Source organism: Ursus maritimus, unplaced genomic scaffold (assembly GCF_017311325.1).
Source record: "Ursus maritimus isolate PB19 unplaced genomic scaffold, ASM1731132v1 scaffold_1, whole genome shotgun sequence".
NCBI classification, from domain to species: domain Eukaryota; kingdom Metazoa; phylum Chordata; class Mammalia; order Carnivora; family Ursidae; genus Ursus; species Ursus maritimus.
In genome coordinates this window covers 12,900,340-12,921,511 of record NW_024423343.1, presented here as the reverse complement: position 1 = coordinate 12,921,511, position 21,172 = coordinate 12,900,340, and the positions used below count along the sequence as shown (strand labels likewise).

Here is a 21,172-nt window from a genome sequence, read left to right as displayed (position 1 = left end):
AACAATTCAGAGAGCACAGAAGCTACCTTCACCTACGTGCCTCTCTATAGATTAATCCTGTTGGAGAACCACAGTGACAATGCACAGCTCGAGCGTTGACTCTATGCCAGCTCCTCGTAGCTTTCCCTGCAGGGAGCATGGCTCCACCCTGTGCCCTTTCTCAGAGGAGTCCTCCCTGACATTGCTTCCCAGTGGTCAGGAGTTGGCTTTCTTTGGAACAGCCCTGTGGGTATGCTGCACCAACGGTATCCACAAAGAAAGCCCTGTTTCTGTGAAAAGCCTTAGTAGACATTACAAAGAAGAAGGTCTGTCTGACTTACGCTGGGCCTTTACAGAGACTAGTTCTGGAAGCTTTGTCAGCCTACCAGAATACATAGCAAATCAAAGCACTCCCACCTGCTGTCCAAAACAGGCACTACATTTTTCCCCTCCTTAATTTTGTTAATGTTAAATTCCCTTGGAGTCTGGTCAATGTATTTTTGCCTTTTTGCTAGAAACTTGGAGAAAGTGAAAGAAGGGAAGAATATGCTTTTTTATTAATGAGAAATGTACAAATAATTCATCTTTTACACTGGCATCATTATTTTTTTGAAGATTTTATTTATTTGAGAGAGAGCATGAAGGGGGGCGGGGAGCAGAGGCAGGGGGAGAAGCCAAATCCCTGCTGAGCAGGGAGCCCAATGCAAGGCTCAATCCCAGGACCCCGGGGTCATGACCTGAGCTGAAGGCAGATGCTTAACTGGCTGAGCCACCCAGGCGCCCCATCATTCTTTAAAACATGGTTTAAACTAATTCATTCAATAAATAAGTCATGAGTCCTTACCAGGGGTCAGTTATGTTACTCAGGGGAGATATATTGAGGAATGAGCTAGACATGGCCCCTGTCTTCACAGAGCCTACGGTTTAGTGTAGGAAGAAAGGGAAGGAAAGGGGAAGGCACAAGTGCTCCAAGCAGAGCGGAGTGGCGTGATCAAAATCCTAGAGTAAGAAGGCAGGCGGCTTTCGGAGAACCTAAGGCGGTGAGGCAGGCTGGTTCGGTAAGCTGAGTCTCATGGACCACTGTGAGGAGGCAGTTTAGACTTCCTTACATTATAAGCAGAGGAGCTGAGCGGTCAGATTGGCCTTTCGATAATACGGATAGCGAGCATTTCTTGAGATCCTATGACATGCCGGTTGCTGCGGTGAAATCTGCATTTATCTTATTTAATTCTTAAAATAATTTTGTGAAGTGGATACATCGTTGCTACCATATTACCGTGAACAAACCGAAGCTTAGAGAGGTCAAGCAAATTGTCCAGGATTGTTCAGTTGCTAAGTGAGGAGAGCTTAGCAGGCCTGATTTAAAGGTATAACTCTTGCTCTAGAGCTCCTGCAAAAGTATTCGGCAGCTCTCATTGGCTGGCTTGTGCCCAGTGTCCACGCCTGAACCAGTCAGTGAGGCGGAGGGGATACAATGATTGATTGGATGGACCTGAGTCACATGGTCACTTTTGAAGCCGCAGTTGGGGAAACTCCTCTGGTGGAACCGTAAGAACTGAGATTGCTGGTTATGCTGTTTTCTAAAGGATATCCAAACTGCTACTCCAAAAAAATAAGAGTAAATGGATTCTGGACAGGTGAAAATGACAGATGGTCATTACCTCTCCTAAATTTAATTTTAAAATATTTTTTGTCTTGTTTAACCACTTGCTACCAAAACTTTTACCAACAATTTTAGAAAATTTTAGCAAATAGCAGACTTAAGTTATGCATAGTCCCAACAACATTGTTACAAAAATAAAGTACAGAAAGTAGATCAGAAAGGAGGAGTAAAAACAGTGACTTTCGTAAACGAAGCTCATGATCGATCAAGAGTATTTTTGAGGGCATTTCAATTATTCCATCAGATTTCATTTATGAACGTCAAAGAATCAAAGAGTGAACCTTGGAGCTTGCTTCTTATTATAAATTATGAAAAAGTTCCCTGAGAATTTGGATGCTCCCTCAGGTATCAGGGGCTGGTAATAGTGTTTCTTGGACATTACCAAAGACACTTTCCTAGGGCAGCATTTCAAAACTGGTTGTTCCCAAATACCCTGAAATTTTCAAAGGTTTTCCCATGTTTCTTGTGCTTCAACATGATATTTTCCTCTGTTTCGTTTTTTGTTTTTTAATTACTCCAATTGCATATTAATTGCATAAAAAGTTACCTTTTTAAGGGAACTCTTTGGGCACTTGAAGTCTTAGATAAAGTAATTGCTCTCAAATTCTTCAGTCTTAGAACCCCTTTTGTTCTTAAAACTTATTAAGAATCCCAAAGAGCTTTCCTGGCACTGGAAGTTAAGTCTAACATATGGGTTAAGTATAAGAATGCTTATCATATTAGAAATTAAAATTGAGGGGCGCCTGGGTGGCACAGCGGTTGAGCGTCTGCCTTTGGCTCAGGGCATGATCCCGGCGTTCTGGGATCGAGCCCCACATCAGGCTCCTCCGCTATGAGCCTGCTTCTTCCTCTCCCACTCCCCCTGCTTGTGTTCCCTCTCTCGCTGGCTGTCTCTATCTCTGTCAAATAAATAAATAAAATCTTTAAAAAAAAAAAAGAAATTAAAATTGAGAATTTAAAAAATCATTTATTAAAAATAATAAATTCATTATATGTTAGCATAAATAACATTTTTTCATAAAAAATAACCATATTTCCTAAATTATAACAAATGGTGAAGAGATTGAAATTGTTTCACATGTTTGCAAATCTCTTTAATGTCTGACTTAATAGACCATAGATTCTTATATCTGCTTTGGATTCAATCTGTTGTGATATGTTGCCTTGGTTAAAATACATGAAGAAAATCTGGCTTTGTACAGATGTGTAACTGAAAGAAGGAGGAATATTTTAATAGCCTTTTCATATAGTTGTGTATATCCTTCTTTAGTATCCTACCCAAACTCAACGAATAGCAGTTTCATAAGGGTTAATTACATATCAATAAACTCATCATGCTTTGTTGCATTAAAATCCATTGGTCTACCTTGCATTTTAAATAGATCTTTTATTCATGCATGATTTATAACACCATGCTTTTAGAAAGTATCGGTTCACAAAGTCATGCAAATCTTCCATATGTTGACACATTTCATTATAAAAATCAATACAGCACATTAATATCACCACTGATCTCATAAGAAAAGTCTTTAAGTATTAGGATGCTGTCAAGCTCACAGTGGCGCATACAAGTTTTTTCGAAATTTTAATTCCTGCTTGAAAGCTCAGATTTATCATTGTCCACAAATTCTGTTAGTTGTCTTCCTTAAAGCAATAGACTCCCTTCATTCATTTTTGAGAAAGTATCTGCCCAACAGTCAAGTGTGTGTGGCAGTGAGAAGTACCTGATGACTACTACAGTTTCGTGCTGTTGCTTTGATGTGCTAAAGTAACAGCAGATATCCAGCATTGTTTTTAGACTTCCAGTGAATTTGTCAACACAGTGGGAAAAGCAAAAAACATCTTACTTAGTACTTCTTTGAAAATAGTTTTGACCTCATGTCACCACCTCCTCACAGGATCTTAGAGATCTCCAGCAGTTCTGCTAGAGAGTGAACAAACATGGCCATTATTGGAGATCACACTGAAGTCCCCTACCATGGCGAACATGATCCTGCATGCTCTTGGATAAATCGTGTTCCTAGACACATATTGCTTTGTGTATGTTTATAACAGACAGTGGTTCAAGAAAGAAGCATAGGTCAATAGCCATTGAAATAGAACCTGTGGTAAGGAGCATACAAATTATACTGGACCAGATTTTGTCTCAAGATACTTGGTCTTAAACAAACCACAAAAACCAATGGTATAAACAGAAGATGTCATTCGTTTTGCATCCGGTGTTGATTTTCATTTGTTAGAAATAAAGAGTTTTTACATTAATAAGGTGGGTGACATATAAAATTTAAACTTGGTTTTCTTCCCTTTTATTTTGTCATTTAGAAGTGAGAGATAACATTTTAAAAACAGGTTAAGTTATTTTTGTCATGTTTTCATTCCTAATATCAGTGATGAGAGAATTTTATTCTATTTCTGCTTGTTTGTTTATTCTATTTTTGATGCCATAACCCAAAGTGAAATTTCTATCCCCATGGTAATAGACATTTGATCTTGATACAAATCATAATGTGTCTTTTTGAATTTATATCTTGGTAGATGGATTTTCTTTATGTAATGATTTCAAGGGGCATATGTTCCTTGTTAAATAGATAAAATAAATTGCTTTATACACATGTGCTATAATTTTATTTTAATGTGAAATGAAGTATTTTTGAAGACAGAAGCACCTTTTCATATTCGGCTAAAGTGATGAAAATACCAAGGGTGTTTCAGAAATTATATACTAAAATAAAAGAGGCTGATATGCACCCCAATGTTCATAGCAGCACTGACCACAATAGCTAAACTGTGGAAGGAGCTGAGATGCCCTTCAACAGATGACTGGATTAAGAAGATGTGGTCCATAGATACAATGGAATATTACTCAGCCATCAGAAGAACGATTACCCAACATTTGCAGCAACATGGACAGGACTGGAAGAGATTATGCTAAGTGAGATAAGTCAAGCAGAGAAAGACAATTACCATATGGTTTCACTCATTTATGGAACATAAGGAATAGCAGGGAGATCGGTAGGAGAAGGAAGGAAAGAATGAATTGGGGGTAAACAGAAGGGGGAATGAACCACGAGAGACTATGGACACTGGGAAACAAACTGAGGGTTTCAGAGGGGAGGAGGGTGGAAGATTGGGATAGGCCGGTGATGGGTATTATGGAGGGCACATATTGCATGGAGCACTGGGTGTTATACGCAAACAATGAATCATGGAACACTACATCAAAAACTAATGATGTACTGTATGGTGACTAACATAACATAATAAAACATTTAAAAAAATAAAAAAAATAAAAGAGGCTGTCAAAAAAAAACCACACACACACACACACACACAAAACCCCAAACTGTTAATGCTACACTGTGCTATGCCCTGTAAAACACCAACCATGCATTGCAGTACCTAGGTTATCTCTGTGCAATAGATAGTACGATTTATATTCTCTCTAGATAAGAAGGTGGAAGTGGTAAGAAAATCTCAGTTCTTCAGATATTTGGAAGGAATACAATGGGCACGCCTAACTCTACCTGCGTGCGATCCTTTCTCCTCTACACAATGGGTCTTGTCATTCTGTGTCCACCATTGGATCATAAACTCTACCTCTCATGTTTCCACCTCACTTTTCTTTGGATTTTAGACCTTCACCAGAATCCCAATATTTCCAAGAAGAATTACCAATTAGTCCAGCATCAATAGTTTTACTCTTTGGCCCTTCAGGTAACATTAGGACCCTGGTCCGTGACTATGGGATACCGGGACTCATTCAAAGCTACACAACTCTCATTCAGAGGAAAGCTCCATGGAAACCTGGAGAGAGAATATCTACTCCCAGAGTAGATTTTTGCAGCCTGCCGATTTTCTTTCTCTGGTCACAAAATGATCACAAAAACGATCAGACTTGTTTTCTTTTCAGCGTCATACTGACAATGCTGAAGCCTATGAGTTTCTCAGGGACCTATAAAAATATTGGATATTAGAAATAAATAGTAGCACCAAAATTCCAAAAGAAACTTCCAGATTTAACATTAGTGAATATTTAATTAAATCACTATAAAATGTGACATTAGTTCCACTTAATTAATTGTTAAATTTAGTATTAAAACAATTCTATTACATTGGAAAGCAATGTCTAGATTAGATGGTGTAATACTGCAAGAGTTCCTGAGTGTACTTGAATACTGTCTAGAAATCATAACCAGTCATGAATCAATTGGATTATTCAGTCTAATAATTTTTGAAGCAAAACTGTAAAAATGCATTCAAATTATATACAGGACAAATTACACTTAATGTGGGATTTGAGGGCACCTAACATGTTTACTATGATGTACGATGGAAGTTTTAAAACAAAGTTGAATCCATGAAGGCTTTAACATAACCCTGGCAAAACTGCCTCTTACTACTTAGACACCAGTTTATCTCAGGTAGCTTATGTGTTACTTCCAAAAAAATGCCTTCCCTAGAAATGAAAGTAGAGTTTGTAATAAGTGCACGTTGGTGTATTTTTAAAAGGCCTGCAACTCCCATGAAGACTTAAGTCATTGATTAGAAACTTTCAGCAACATGACTGATTTGGGGAAATCACAATATGTCTCTGCTACTACAGAAAACTATTGTGTAAAAGGAAAAAAAAACAAGACAGAGGAAAGATATGTCTCTGAATTTGATTTTATTTCTTTGATGCTAGATTAAAGTATTTTCTTGGTGAAAATGCACTAATCTCCTATGCTGTGTAGATGCAGAGGTTGAGAAGAGTTGCTTTCTGAAAGCAAAGAGAACTCCGATACTCACAATAATAGCAGTGGATGCCTTGGGGATTATCCTGTAACAATACCAAGGACATGATTTTGGAGAGAAATCCAATTCACTTTAAAGGGAAGATGAGAAATGATTGAGAAATGACTATTTTTAAAACAAAACAAAACAGTGGTAATTTGTATCCACTAGAACAAAAAGAAAGAATTATTAAGTCACATAGCCCACTGGGTACTTATTTAATAAAAACTTTAAGATGATTATGAATTATTACTCTGAAAACATCCCATGATATCTTGATAATGGTTTATTCCAAAAAGTTAAAATTAGTGTTTCTTTTCTTTTCTCTCTTTTTTCTTTTCTTTCTCTCTTGTTCTCTTTCTCTTTTCTCTTTATCTTTCTCTCTTTCCTCGCTTCCTCCCTTCCTGCCTTCCCTGTTTCTTTTTCTGTTTTTCCTTTTACCCTCTTATTCTCTTTCTTTCTTAATCTACTACCTTTTTCTTATTCCTTCTTATTCTCTTTACACTTGGTCTTCACAGAAATTTCATAAACAACATCAACTGTTACTTCTAGGATGATGATTGAGGGAGTTTACAAAGCAAGAGGTTTTCCTTGGGTGTAGGGATAACAGGTGCCTTTTAGTACATCATTAATCTCTTAATGGAATGAGTTTTTCTTGGGGAGGAAGGTTCTACATTAGATCTCTTTTGAGGCACATGTCCATTGTTTTTGACCCCCCCCAAAAAAAAGCCTTGGTAATTTTTATATCATCAAAATTCAGGATGGAAACTTACTGTTTTTAGTGCTATGGCTCTTAAGCTTTCCTGTTTAAGGCTCAAAGCACAGTGTATCTCCAAGGGTAACTGAACTGGACAATTTAATGTCTATGTCAAGAATCTCTGTGAGGCTTGGTTATAACCAGAATCTTTTCCAGGATTTTTGGATCTTCTTTTGGTCAAAGGAACCTTGGTGGATGTAACATCATAAAGATTCATTTCACCAACTTGGTCGCATAAATACCATAATAAATTTGAAATGCACTTAAGGACCATGTAAAACTGAAAGAAGAGGCAGAGTGAATGAGATAAAGATAAACCCAAACCTCACAGTTTTGAAAATTAAATTCAAAAATTGTTTAAAAAACGCACCACCATTAAGCAGCAATGTTACACAGTGTATGTGTGTGTGTGTGTGTGTGTGTGTCTGTGTGCGCGTGTGTGTGTGCATGTGTGTGTGTGTGTGTGTTTGCCTGTGTAAGCATGTGTACATAATGAACTTACGGTCACAGTGTTAGTCTGCTACTGTAGGTAAAATCATAACCTATAGGAGCCATGTTGGGATCAAACAGTTGACTCAACTTTAGAGCCAGCCCACAGGGTGGTTGGCTAGTAGCATAAACTGCTGTGTGTAATGGGGATTTAATGGCTTATATTGCAGTACCCAAGGGGGTTTGATGAGCTGAGACATGCTCCGGATTGATGTCCAAAGGGGGTAAGGGTAGGCCTTTCCAGGTCACGACGGAATGGGGAGTTTGTGTGGATTTTGGTACTGTTCATTAGAGATATCAGTGTCTATGTTTGAAAGAGCCTGGTTAAATCAAAATCTGACTGGAAACCTAGCAGGAGAATTTAATCCCCAGGAACATCGGATAATTTAAAAGGCCTTCAATTGTGTCACTCATCAGATAATCCCTTTAACGTAAACTTGAAAAGGACCTTAAGTAAAGAAATGTTATTTGCCATCTTTTCCTAGGGAAAGATACTGAATTTTCTGACTCCATGTGACTAAACGTGCTACCACAGTAAAGGGGTATATGGAAACATTGGCCTAATTGTAAAAACATGTCAACCAGGATTCTGATGAATGCTTTACCTGTTATTTTATATAACAAAAGATGATTTGCTAAGGTATGCAAGGATTTATGCTTCCTGGGAAATGAGCTTAATTTCTAGGTTATAGTGATAGTTTATGTTATCGTATGATACTGTTATATTTAAACACCTTGCAAGAGTGGCGTGAGTAGGGATACCTGGCTGCCTCAGTCACTGGAGCATGTGACTCTTGATCTCAAGGTCATGAGTTCAAGCCCCACACTGGGGGTGGAGCCTAATAAATAAATAAATAAATAAATAAATAAATAAATAAGAGTAGGTGAGTAGATATTAGAATCATCTGCATAAAACTAAGGAAGGGAGAGTTTCTAAACCTCATGCCTCTTCTGAAATGGACCCTAGAAGGTCACAGACCTTTGAGTGAGAATCACTGGCTTCATAAGTAGGAGACTAGGCTTTGAACCCAGGCCTTAAAACATTTTCTATGTTACTTTCATTGCCTTCATTTATTTTTATTTATTTATTTATTTTTTATTTTTATTTTTATTTTTTTTAAAGATTTAATTTATTTATTTGACAGAGACAGCCAGCGAGAGAGGGAACACAAGCAGGGGGAGTGGGAGAGGAAGAAGCAGGCTCCTAGCGGAGGAGCCTGATGTGGGGCTCGATCCCAGAACGCTGGGATCACGCCCTGAGCCGAAAACAGACGCTTAACGACTGCACCACCCAGGTGCCCCTGCCTTCATTTATTTTTAGAAGTTGTATTGACCTTTTTAGGTTAAATTGAGTGTCTTCAGTGAAAGAAAAGTACATATTAATTGAACACTTACTATGCGGTCCCCACCAACATAAATGGCTCAAAGCCACAGCAAGCACTGCAAACGCTATGTAAGTGGTAAGGTTACAGGTCTCAGAAGAGAATCAGGGTGCTTGACAATAGGAAGGACTCACTGAAGTTGGTCTTTGGAAATGGATAAGACTTAGTCTGATGAAAGTCCACACAAGGGCACACCCTGAGGTGAAGGACAGAAGCAGGACTGAATACAGAAACTGAGAGGGGAGACAGTTGGGAGCAGGACAGTGGAAACAGAATGGAGCTGATCAGATGAAGCTAGATCACAGGAGGCCTTTGAAAATTAGTCAAGTGTGTTTGAAGTTTTTATCACATGAAATATGGAGTAACTGGAAAATTTTGAACAAGGTGGAGGGTTTCAAAGTAATCTAGGAAGCTCAGTCCATTGTGTTCAAGTTAGTCTTTTATTTTATTTTATTTTATTTTATTTTATTTTATTTTATTTTATTTTTTATTTGAGAGACAGAGAGAATATGAGTGGGGGAAGGGGCAGAGGGACAAGCGGATTCCCTGGTGAGTTCAGAACCTGACGTGGGGCTGAATCCAAGGACCTTGAGATCATGTCCTGAGCCAAATTCAGATGCTTAACCAACTAAGCCACCCAGGAGCCCCATGTCCAAGTTAGTTTTGAGGAGAGAGATTATGGGGGTCAGCAGGGAGGTCTCTCTCTCTCTCTCTCTCACACACACATATGTAGGCAACCTTATAGCTAACTCTATAACTCTATGGAGTAACCTTAGAATTAGAAATAATTTAAATACAGCCCAGATAGAAGCTGGAATATACCAGACACTCAAAAAGTAACAGTTAAAGTTTGTGACAAAAGCACAGGTGTCAATTTTTCATTGTATGACTTTTTTTCCTCTTTCTTATCAAATATCTTCATTATATATGGAAATTAACATCCTTACTGTACCTTGTTGGATGAAGGGAACTCTCTCCATCCCCAAATTCTAATCTCCAAAGCATCCTGTCCATGCTGTGGACAGCTCATTTGGATTCCTGAAATAGAAGAAAATTTATGGGAATGACTTTATAATTTGGAAAAATGCTATTATTATGAAAAATGGCAGAGTCTTAGAAGGTGGTTATAAAATTGAAAGTGAATAATGCATCAAAGAAACGCTCCACTGAAAACACGATTAAAGTATTTAGGACAAGCACAATAATATGGATTTCAAAACTAGAAAAAAAATAGGAGAAAAGGAGGGAGGGAGAAAGGGAGGGAGAGAGAAAGGGAGGGAGAGAGAAAGGGAGGGAGAGGAAGTTTTCAAGAAGGTGGAGAAGACATTTCAGGACATAAGAGACCTATGGACCAAGCTGGAAAGAAAGTACCCAAAGTGATCATGTCACTTGCTTTTTCCCTGAATGGGGGCTCTGGCTTTAGTAATCACTCTGTGGAAACTAACCCTAAATGAGATAAAATGTCCCAGGGAACACGGGCCATGCTTCTGTGATGGTTTCTTTATTTCTAGGAGCTGACTGCACATAAAGCTTATTTTAGAGTCCATGGTTATGAGATCGTTCCATCACCTGCCAACTACTAGCAAGCATCACAAGTATTTGAGGGGTTGAGAGAACATGCAGCGAAACAAAATGGGATTCTGGACGCTGTTCATCACTGCCAGCCTTGCTCCGCTAATACTCTGCCTTTTCCCCCTGTTCACAGAACCGAAAGTAAGCTGCAAATTAGGCCGGTCTGCCTCCACGTCAGGTGTGCCCCCTCCGTCAGTTACTCCTCTCAGGCAAGCCAGTGACCTGCAGCAGAGCCAGGTACCATCATCGTTAGCCAATCGTGATTGACTTCCTGTGATGCAACATGCCAAACGCTCCCACCTCTGTCTGTCATGTGTTGCTGTAGACAACTTTCGCATTTGCTTTTATTTTTCTCTGTGTGTATGGGTGGAGGGGGTGAGTCGTGGCAGTCTGTGTTCTCATCTGAAAAGGAAAGTCTTTCTTCTCTGTGACTGGTGAAACTTTCTTTGCTGTTTGTTACCAAATCGTTTTTTTTGTCTCTGGTTCCCATCATTCTGTAATCTTAATGTAGTAAACTTGTACTCTATGTATTGGCTTAGCGGTTATTTTTTTAACAATTCTTTCTCTCTTCCATGTTTTGTGTACTTTTATACTGTCTCTGAAAATTTATCAACATTTGATAAATTTATCTACTTTGTTTTATGTAGATTTCTTTTTAAATGTTTTGTCTACAACACTTGCACAGATGTTGTCAATGAATTTGTACATACCTTTTACCTCTTATCCTATTATACTGTAATATTTGTGGCCATTTTGCTTTTATTTCTATTTAGCTTGGAGCATGATTGTAAGACACTGTGAATATCGATGTCCTTATAAATATTCATATGCCAACTCATCTGGATTGAACATGGCAGCTAACCTTCTTTCTTAGGCCATAAAGACAAATTGACCGACCAGATAACCTAGATATTTACCAAAAACTCTAGATTAATAAGGCAATCTTTTAAATAAATGACTCTCCTATCTAATCCCAACAACATCAGAAATGTTCTCAGAAAGAGAATGTAAGTGTTTGTGCATGGTAAATAAGACCTCTATTATCACTTGGCAAAAGAGACAAGAAATAAAGGCATAAACTAAAATATCATTTAATCCTTTACAGGAACAGTATGTTGCTCCGATGTTCATTTGGGTACCTGGTTGTCTATGGGAAATTTAGTACGGGGAAAAATCATGACACATAAATGTCTGTCTATATCCCACCCAATAGAAATTCAGTACATCGACTTAATTTGTGAAGCTTAATTGTTGTTACTGTTAAGTATTATGGGTGTTAAATAGGATAATGTCATCCTGGAGTGATTTCTCTCCGCTTCCCGGCTTTAATCTTTGCATTCATAAAACTCTTCTGAAATAGTAAATTATGAAACTAGCGATGGTACCTCCATGGGAACTGTCCGTTACTGATTAGCAAATTACATATTCATCAATTATTTAAAATGTCAAGCTATTTTAAAAACATAACTAAGCAGAATAATTGCATTTTTTTTTCTAATGGGAGACATGATGCTTTTTAGTATTTTGGTCTGGCTTAAATACGCACAGGATTTGATTTATGAATATATGAGATATCTATAAACACGAGAGATGAGAGGCTTCTCTCAAGGGCATCTCAAGTGTCATTTAGAATTCCTTGTGTCTTCATTTAAAATGTTAAATGCTTTCATAACTCAATGTATCCAGCTCAAACACTTTTTGGACAAAAAAAGAAGTAGAAACGATAAGACAATGGATTAATAAATAACACAATTAACCTAAGATAAACTGACAGTTTAGTTGATTTAAAGCTATTTCAAAAATATTACATTTACCAATATTTAACGTTTAAAAAGTTAGATACAGAAAGGAAAGAAATTTAGCTGTCAGAAGATTGCATTCACATAATCGATTTTCCAAGGACATGTATCTTGCTATTACATTACCCTCAGTGTCACAGAGTGGTTTTCTATTCTTTGTCTTGTTTTCCATTTTTTCCTGATTGTCTTTATAGTTGTTTCATCCTAAGCCCCTTTAACTCTCAATGAAAGCAGGGGTAAACTTCTAGAATAAAAACAAGACACAATGTTTGTGCCTTTGCATTATCAAGTCCTTGCTCACTTGATGAAATACTCTTTATTCTTCCAAATACAGCAACATGAGAAAGCCCCTCACGTTGCTTGCACACTGTTAGTTTCCCTATAAAACCCGCAGAAATTCTGGCACAGGGTATGTGGACTGTCAGGGCTCTGAATTAGAAGGCGAGCCTCTGAGACTCTCCTCTGTGGCTTGTGACAGGTTGTAGAATTCGCCTATCCCTATATTCTGAAACTAAAGAGGTAAGCATGGCTCAGAAGAACCTTGCTTTGCACCCCTATGACCTAGCTTTGAACTAAAGTCAGTGGCTACTTATCGAAGATCCTCTTCTCTCGCAGGCTCTTGACTGAGATGTGTCTCTAAGTAACAACAAGGATGAGACTGCCCTTTGTTTGGTAATCCAAGGCAGTGGTGACCTATGGACTGTAAGAGTGAATATTTATACACGACTCGGATATGGAACGTCTAGCATTATCAAACAATCACCCTCATCGCTTCTTAAGTAGTTTTTTCCAATACCAGGATTCCCAGCAATTATTTTTTTTTAATCTTTTATTATGTTATGTTAGTCACCATACAATACATCATTAGTTTTTGATGTAGTGTCCCAGCCATTATTTAAACACAGAATGCTTAATAGGAGATGAACCCACTTCTTACTAGGAAATCATGGAGAAACTACATGATTTCTTTAAAACAAACAAAAGCAATCACTAATCCCTAAAATAATTCCAACGGTGCTTATCAGTTGAGGAACTTGGCTTTAGGACGTGTGTGCCATTTCAGCCACATTAAGGAACATTACCATTCAGAGAGAAGGAGTTGTGTTTTCTTTCAGATTGTTTATTCATATCTTATCGCTTTTCCATTTCCTCAGTACAAGTTTTTGACTTACCATTACATGTAGTGGTAGGGGTTTTCTAAGAAGTGTTGCAAGAGGGACATATGGAAGTGCCTGACATTGCTTTAGCAGAGAAGTACAGAGGTGCCCACAAGTGCCCCCCCCCAGCCTTGGCCAATAATGATGGCCCGCCCCGAAGAGTCTAGAGACAGTCATTACTCACTGAGCCACAGAAGAGCCTAGGGCCAACAGTGACTGTCTGCCATGAACATGTGTGTATTAAAAACGGTCAAGATAACATTTGCTTGGTTTTGCAATCTTTGGGCCTCAGATAACTACAGCAGACACAAGATTTGTAGAAATGTGTAATCTTATCTGACTGGAAGTTCAAAATATGAAGAGAAAATGTAATGCTCAGGAAAGAAGTGAGTTGTAAAGCATTTAGAGTACAATATTCTTTGAAACTTGGAGAGATGAAAACAGGTTTTTTTCTTTCTTAATTCACTCCAGAATAAGTAAACTAGACATGGGGCAAGACATTTCCTTGGAATTTTATTGCAATGCGGCCACATATTTTGGCATTTGTCTTAAAGCAGATCTTTAGAAATTAGACTGAATTTCAGTTCCTGCTATGAAAATGTTATTTTCTTTCCTTAGTTATAAAAGTAAAATGGCATGGAAGTCATACTGAACTTGGAGCACATGTAACTTTCTCTTTTTTTCTTCTGTAGTAAAGTAGAAAGCCATGTGTTTAGAAGAAAGGGTGTAACCACTTTTGCAGACAGTAGAAAATGATGTTCATGCTGTTCCTCTGTATCGGGCCAGGAACAAGCCTACCTCTTGGAATATGACCTCCATTCCATTGGTGATGATACCATCCGTAGTCTTGCTGCAGCAGGTGATAGGACAGCAGCTAATGCTTGTGGCCTTGGGAAAGCCATGCTTTCTCTCAGGAATGGAGCAGCTAGGCAGTGTCTCCACACAGAAGTGCCAGCTTTCCTTGGACAGATGTCCCAAAGAATGCTTGTATTTGTTTTTCAGGGAAGGAAGGAGATGAGCATTACACCTTCCACTGTATGCGCACACGCACTTAAACACCGTCATTTCCAGACACTTAGGCTCCTTCATACACATAAGCTCTCACATACTCACACCTACACGTACATACTTGTTCACGCTCACTCACTCATGAATGTACACACTTCACATTTGTGAAATAACAGATCCCCACGTGGAATCAGGGAATCACAGAGCAGTGATCACATCACGTCACAGAATCGCATCGCAATAACTGTGACCTAAGCGTTGAAATGAAACTTCACCTTCTCCCTGTGGCTAGTTTATCCTTTGAAACTGTATTATATCTGATGATCCGTGATCTTGGGGAAGTGTTAGGAAAAGGCCATCTGTAATTTCCTTTGGACATACATTGCGAAGGCTGACAGACCCAAATCTCTTTAGAAATCTCACAGTAGCCTCCAAAGCCATTATCTCTTGTTTTGTGGGCCCTCCACGCCATGAGAGATGCCTCTTCATTACCTAGGACAGGCCTCACCACGGCTGCTGGCCAGACGAGCACACCCACGTCCTTTCAACTTGCTCCTTCAGGATGATTTCTCAAATGTTTATTCCTTTCAGTGCCAGTCCTCTGGCCTCTTTCCAAGCTCCTAACATCCCCCTTCAGTTTGATGACCCTGCTGGAGCATAATGAGAGCCAACCCCGGGCTGGCTGCAGAGTAGAACACGTTCTTTTTTCCCATGGATGCCATAGCTGTGTCTGCATGCCAGCATCCAGCCAGGTTGCCCAGATAATGGAAGAACGTGTTGGGTGTCCAAAGCTTGACACATATCCAGTCTGTGTTCTGGCTGTGCCTGGATGTCAAAAATTGTTTTTTAGATACCTGGAAAAAAGGAAGGTAAATCATTCAAAGTTAGGGATTAGGGATTGGTATATGTGATTCTGATTAGGGATCAGTATATGTGATTCTGTGACAAGGCCTGTGCCCCATTCCAGGCATACCTCTAACGGCCAGCACACTGTGTGAGACTCAGTGATCTTTTGCTGACTGACAAAATTTCTCTCTTGATAAATGTCCCTCTCTATACATCCTTGAAAAAATGTTTTTCTCACACAATCTAATTTTGTCCTTTTCCTTAGTCTCCCACCTCCAATGCAGTGGGATGCATTGATTCGCCCCACAGCCTCAGTAATGCTTTGTCTCAAAGCTTTGAGAAGACCACTGCTCTTTCTCAAGATCTGCATGAGTTCTGGGCTTTCATTTAATTTTCCATTTAGTCAGAACATTTGCACATAAAACGTATAGGAGCCTAGAAAGCATAAGGAAGGTGAAAGACAAAGGGAGAATATATTGACATAAATACTCAAACAAAGACATAGAAAGGAATTCTGTTTTCATCCACTCCATGCCTACCTATGTCTCTGAATGATGTAACCTTAAAGGGTATATTCTTATTTAACCTCACCTTCCATGCATAGGATCAAGTAGAAAAAGAAAAACTTAAAGAGTTGAGAAGCTTCAACAGTGTTTTCTCTTTAGAATTTCCATGCTACCATCAGCATGGATAGAACTTATTTTACCAAGACTGTTCATAATTTATTCTAGCCTTAAGTCTTGTAGACCTAGAACCTATATATTAAGAGGTTTCATCTGATCAGTTGTATATACATTTTCATGTGCTTTCTCTCTAGGAGCTGAAGTTTTGTGGTGGGTGGGAGAGAATAGTGTTAGGAAGGGAGGGAACAGGAGAGGTAGTGGGGGAGTGTGTGCCATCCCAACTTAATATGATGAGGGGCTCCTTCTCTACTGTCCCTTGCTCAAATATTGAACAAACTTTTGTTGTTGTTGTTGTTGTTGTTGTTGTTAAGACCCTGTGAATATTCCAGTTCCTCCTATAAGACCTGACCCGAGAGAGTGTTCTGCGTTGTATTTGTACTTTACACAGCTGATTGGATTCTGTGCTCATGATTACAGAGCAGGATGGAAATGGAGGAAAAGCAGAAACAGAACACACAGCCAAGCAGCCAACGCTGAACTCACTTCATTAACACATAGCTGCCCACCACAGAGCTTCCTTCAGGCCATACAATAGATTTAAAAATGACTCCTATCGTTTGCTTCCTTCTGCGTACAAGTTACCTTGACGTATATTTCCAAATATGTAAAACCCAACAGGGGTACTTGGAAACCCCTACTATGTTTACAATGCAACATCATCACGCTGGAGAAGGGTTTATCTGTACTAACTTCAAATTGTAAAGTAAAGTGTTATGTTAACAAAGATTATGTTACAAAGAAATTATAGTTGTTATAATAATGATGTTTACTGAAGAGATTGGATCTAGCCCTGTGAAATGTGGAATAAATTAATATTATAAGTAAGAATGTCAGTGTTTATATTGATCCATTGCCATGCATTATGGCAAAAGTACATTAAAATAATGCAAGTGCCAAAAAACAAAAAAAGCAGTATCTTATGTGTGCTCTCAATACTCCTGTCTGATTGCTTTATATAAATACTATCCTTGAGTACCCATTGACACGCTATATAATTAATTTCATATTTAAAGGAAAAGCAAAATTTTGTGATCACTTTTAAATAACAGTAATATGTGTAATGAAATATTGGCATTACTTGATTTCTACTTTTATAAAGAATTCAAGGAGCAGAGACTCAGAATGCTTTTTACAACACACTACAGTGTAGCTGAGAAGTTTGACATGTTATTTAGGCAGCCCATGTTAACTTTTGTATATTTCAAGGGGCAGACTATTTGGGAGTCACCTTTTAAAGACCAGTAGTCTCATGACCCGTCTCTCAATAACACCATTATCGAGTAGGATGAACCAATCCCCACCCCCCCAGAATAATTTGCCATTTATTCCCTTAGAGTAGGAGGCAGAATGTAATAAACAAGAGGATGTTCTCTAAGAAGTCATGAACCAGTTGACACTGAGGGGAGGGGATGGGGACACACGGGCTGTGAGAGTGTCCACCTCTGACTCCGCTGTAGTCCCTGATTCCTGCGTGCGTCCTTCTTCTCAGCATCAGAGTCCATAACCCACCAGACCTGCAGGTGAAAGTATGAAGTATCTTAAGGATATACTCCAGCATTCTTTAACCCATGGAAAAGGCCAGAAATTGTTTGGATTTCTTAGATGAGGTTTGCATCATAAAAACCAAGTGCTATTTCTTCTCATCCCTGCTGTGCTATATTCCAGGACTGTGCTGAGAGCTTCTTGACACTGTGACAGTGGAGCTCTCTGCAGTTCTAGCCTGTGGGTCCTGTTATCATCCCACATTACAACTGCGGGTACTCGAATACTTTGTCCAAGTTTTGTACTTAGTAAATGTCAGTCTGTGATCTTAGCTGCTCAGCTACTTAGAGGATGAAGGACTTCTTTTAGAGTCCTGAATCCACCCGTTAGTACTGTGTGAACTTGAATACATTGTTCAGCTCTTCAGCGTCTGTTTTCTTATCTGTAAACTGGGCACAGTGTTCTGTGCCCTGGATGATGGTCATTGTCTTTGAGGATTAATGGAATAACATATGTAGGGAAAGTCTTGAATGGACAGACAGAAACTGCTAGAAAATGCTCATTCTTTCTCTTTTCCCTTATAGCTTTTCTTCCAAAAATTTACTCCCCTGCTTGCTAAGAAATTCCAAGTGAGAGAATTGTTCTAATCAGTGGTGTTCCGATGGGGGTGGGCAAGGAGGGAATGGTTCTTTCCCCCTGTATCCCTGACCTTGTTTAGAACTGCTGGTGCACGGTAATACTACAAAGCAGACAGACTTTTAGTCACTTTTATTACTGATTTTAAATTCTCTAGACAGTGCATCTCCTTATTGCCAGCATCTGAGATGGATTACTTTCTCCCACCACCTTCTCAGTACACTTGATGCAATTATATTCATTATTCCTTTTTCAAATAGGAAATTAGCTACTTGATTATTTACTATATAATAGGAATTTGTATCTGGCGTGTCTTCTTACCTTATAGGTCTCATGTGTGGCTTGGAAGCCAAGTGAGTAGAAACCAACTAAGGTTATCATTTCAGAAAGGCCACCTGCCCCCTAATACTACTTTACTCTTCTATCTGAGTGAAAGTAGGAATGACGTAAAGAAAAGTTTAGGCTGCAGGGGAAGCCCTTACCTGCTGGGGTCAAGACAAAAGATGCAGAGATGAAGGATAAGTTTGTTACCAACTTCAACACTAAAAAGTTTCCCCAGACCACAGTTTTGTGTGTTTTTTTAAAATAATTTATTTATTCATGAGAGACAGAGATAGAGAGAGAGGCAGAGGGAGAAGCAGACTCCTTGATGAGCAGGTAACCCGATGCAGGACTTGATTCCAGGACGCTGGGATCATGACCTGAGCAGAAGGCAGATGCTTAACCCACTGAGCCACCCAGACACCCAGACCACAGTTTTAAATGCCTTTTTCTCCTACACACACATGCATTTATCCACAAGCGTGCCCATTATAAAATTTTATCCTATGATATTGATCTGACTGTTCTGTATTTTCATTCCTATTTTGCCTTTTAATGGAAAAAGCATTCAGGATATTGCATTATAAATTGTTATGTACACATGAGGCCTGAATTTTAACCACGTTCGGGCTTCCCGAGTGAACGTGTGCCCAGCCTCGCCACGATCCATGGTTGTAAAGGGGCACTGCTTTGTATTTCTTAAGCAAAGTCAGAGACTATGGACTATATATATATATATATATACATATATATATATATATATTCCTCTGTAGCTTCATTTGTTCCTCTTCAGATGCCAAGGGCATTCTAGTTTCCAAGACTGGCGATAATATGGACATATTTGGGAAAGTAAAGCTAAGGGCCTTAAATCCATGTATGTCCCATCAGTTTATTCCATGTGTTTCTAAGCTGATCTTTCAAGTTTCCAATTCCGTGTCTATTTTTATTAAATGATTAGATAATAGAGACCCCGGGAAGGAGGGCAGTTGAAAATATTTAACTGCTAGACTTGTTCCAAATGTCCATATACTTGAAAGCAATGCTTTGGCTCAGTCTAGAGAACAGATTACCAATGTATCACTGTAGAGCTTGTTGGACTTGTATACAGATAGATAGCCACTGTAGGACCATTAAAGCTTTCCGATTGCTAACTCCATTTGAGAGCTAAACGCTACGGTTGTGTTCTGCTGCCAGTTGTTAGCAGAAGTCCACAGACACGTTCCCCATCATAGGCTGTCACTGTTGAAATGAGTATCAGGCTGCAGATGGAGCTGGACCATCTAGTGCGGGGAAGGTCACATAACATTAGGTGGACGCCTAGCGCCACCTAGCAGCCAAAGTGTGCTTTACAATCTGTACTTGGATTTTAAAACTAAGCGACTCAAAACTGATTTATGACAGAGAAAATAGGCTGTTTGCGAAAGTAACCATAATACTTATAGAAACCCAGAACAAACGTCTTTTATGATACTTGTTTTGGATAATTTTCATGACTTTAGTCTTGCAATTTTAGGTTGTCTAACTTTTCAATATACCTTCCTGTACTTTTGGGGGTGGGAGGGAATAACGAACAGCAGCCAGTGATTTCTGAATGCTATGCATTATTGATGATGAGATGCAACTCTTTTCCTTAGGACTCATGACGTCTTCTGTGCATTGTAATTTCCTAAATCCAAACTGAGCCTCAAGGAAAGGAGGTCATTTTTCCTTGTGTTGCATCTGAAAAGAAAACTGGCAAAGGGAGCTTGACTGGCTGAATGCAAGGATGCCTGTTGACTGCTTTTGTTTATCACCAGCATATTTGAAACATATTGTGTAGGATTCTTTCCTGAAAAGAGAGGCCTCCCTAACTAGTGGGTAAAATTACCTCCAACTTAAATTACACGTGGAGCAGGAGGAGATGTGTATGCTGTAGTAAAGTTGGCTCAGAGTCATACTACATTTGACTCCGAATAATAAATACTCTCACATTACGAGTGCCTTATTCAGGAAGCCCTAGAAATCTTCACTTTCTCCACTTAGTTCACCTGCTGGACAAACTGTTGTTCTCTATTCTGTGCAGCAAATAAACACTATCCTTCTCATTGAAGCATCTTTCCCAAATAAAATAGATTTCCAAAGTGGCATTTGTTGGGGGCTTATTATGTGCTTGCCCCCATGTTCAAGAAGTTATATTATCTAATTTTATTCTCACAGCCTACATGTGCAGTAGATAACATTATCCCCATTTCACTGATGGGAAAACCGAGTTTCATAGCTAGTGGCTATGTGGACGTGAGGGGTAAGCCCGGGTGGTTCTATCTACTCGGTGTTTGTTTTCTTTTCTACCAGAAATAGCTGCCCTTCTGACTTTGCTCTTTTCGTATAACTCCGTTTCATTTCTGTTAATGCCGTTTCTTTATTTAATCATTCTTTGGTTTTTCCAGGTCTTGCCTTTGAACACCTCTAGATTAAAAGCTCACATAGCAGAGGGTCAAATTCAACTCAGACTTCAACTGAGCAAGGTACCACCCAAGAACAGGATCTCCAAGGGTGAGGTGGGGCCGGGAATGCAGCTCCTGGAAGGAAGCTAGAGGTCACTCGTTGACTGTCCTTCTCTTATGGACCGTGCGTGGGGGTCCTGAG

The 21,172-nt window shown here is 39.1% G+C and overlaps 1 protein-coding gene across 1 annotated transcript in view; it reads left to right on the top strand.

Annotated features, from left to right (window-relative positions):
• The window catches only part of NYAP2 (neuronal tyrosine-phosphorylated phosphoinositide-3-kinase adaptor 2), a 238,560-nt gene that overhangs the window by 186,732 nt on the left and 30,656 nt on the right, over positions 1-21,172 (top strand). Inside the window, exon 5 of the mRNA XM_040639802.1 lies at positions 10,749-10,852. Coding sequence (XP_040495736.1) covers positions 10,749-10,852 — 104 coding nt within the window. The remainder of the gene's footprint in view (positions 1-10,748; positions 10,853-21,172) is intronic.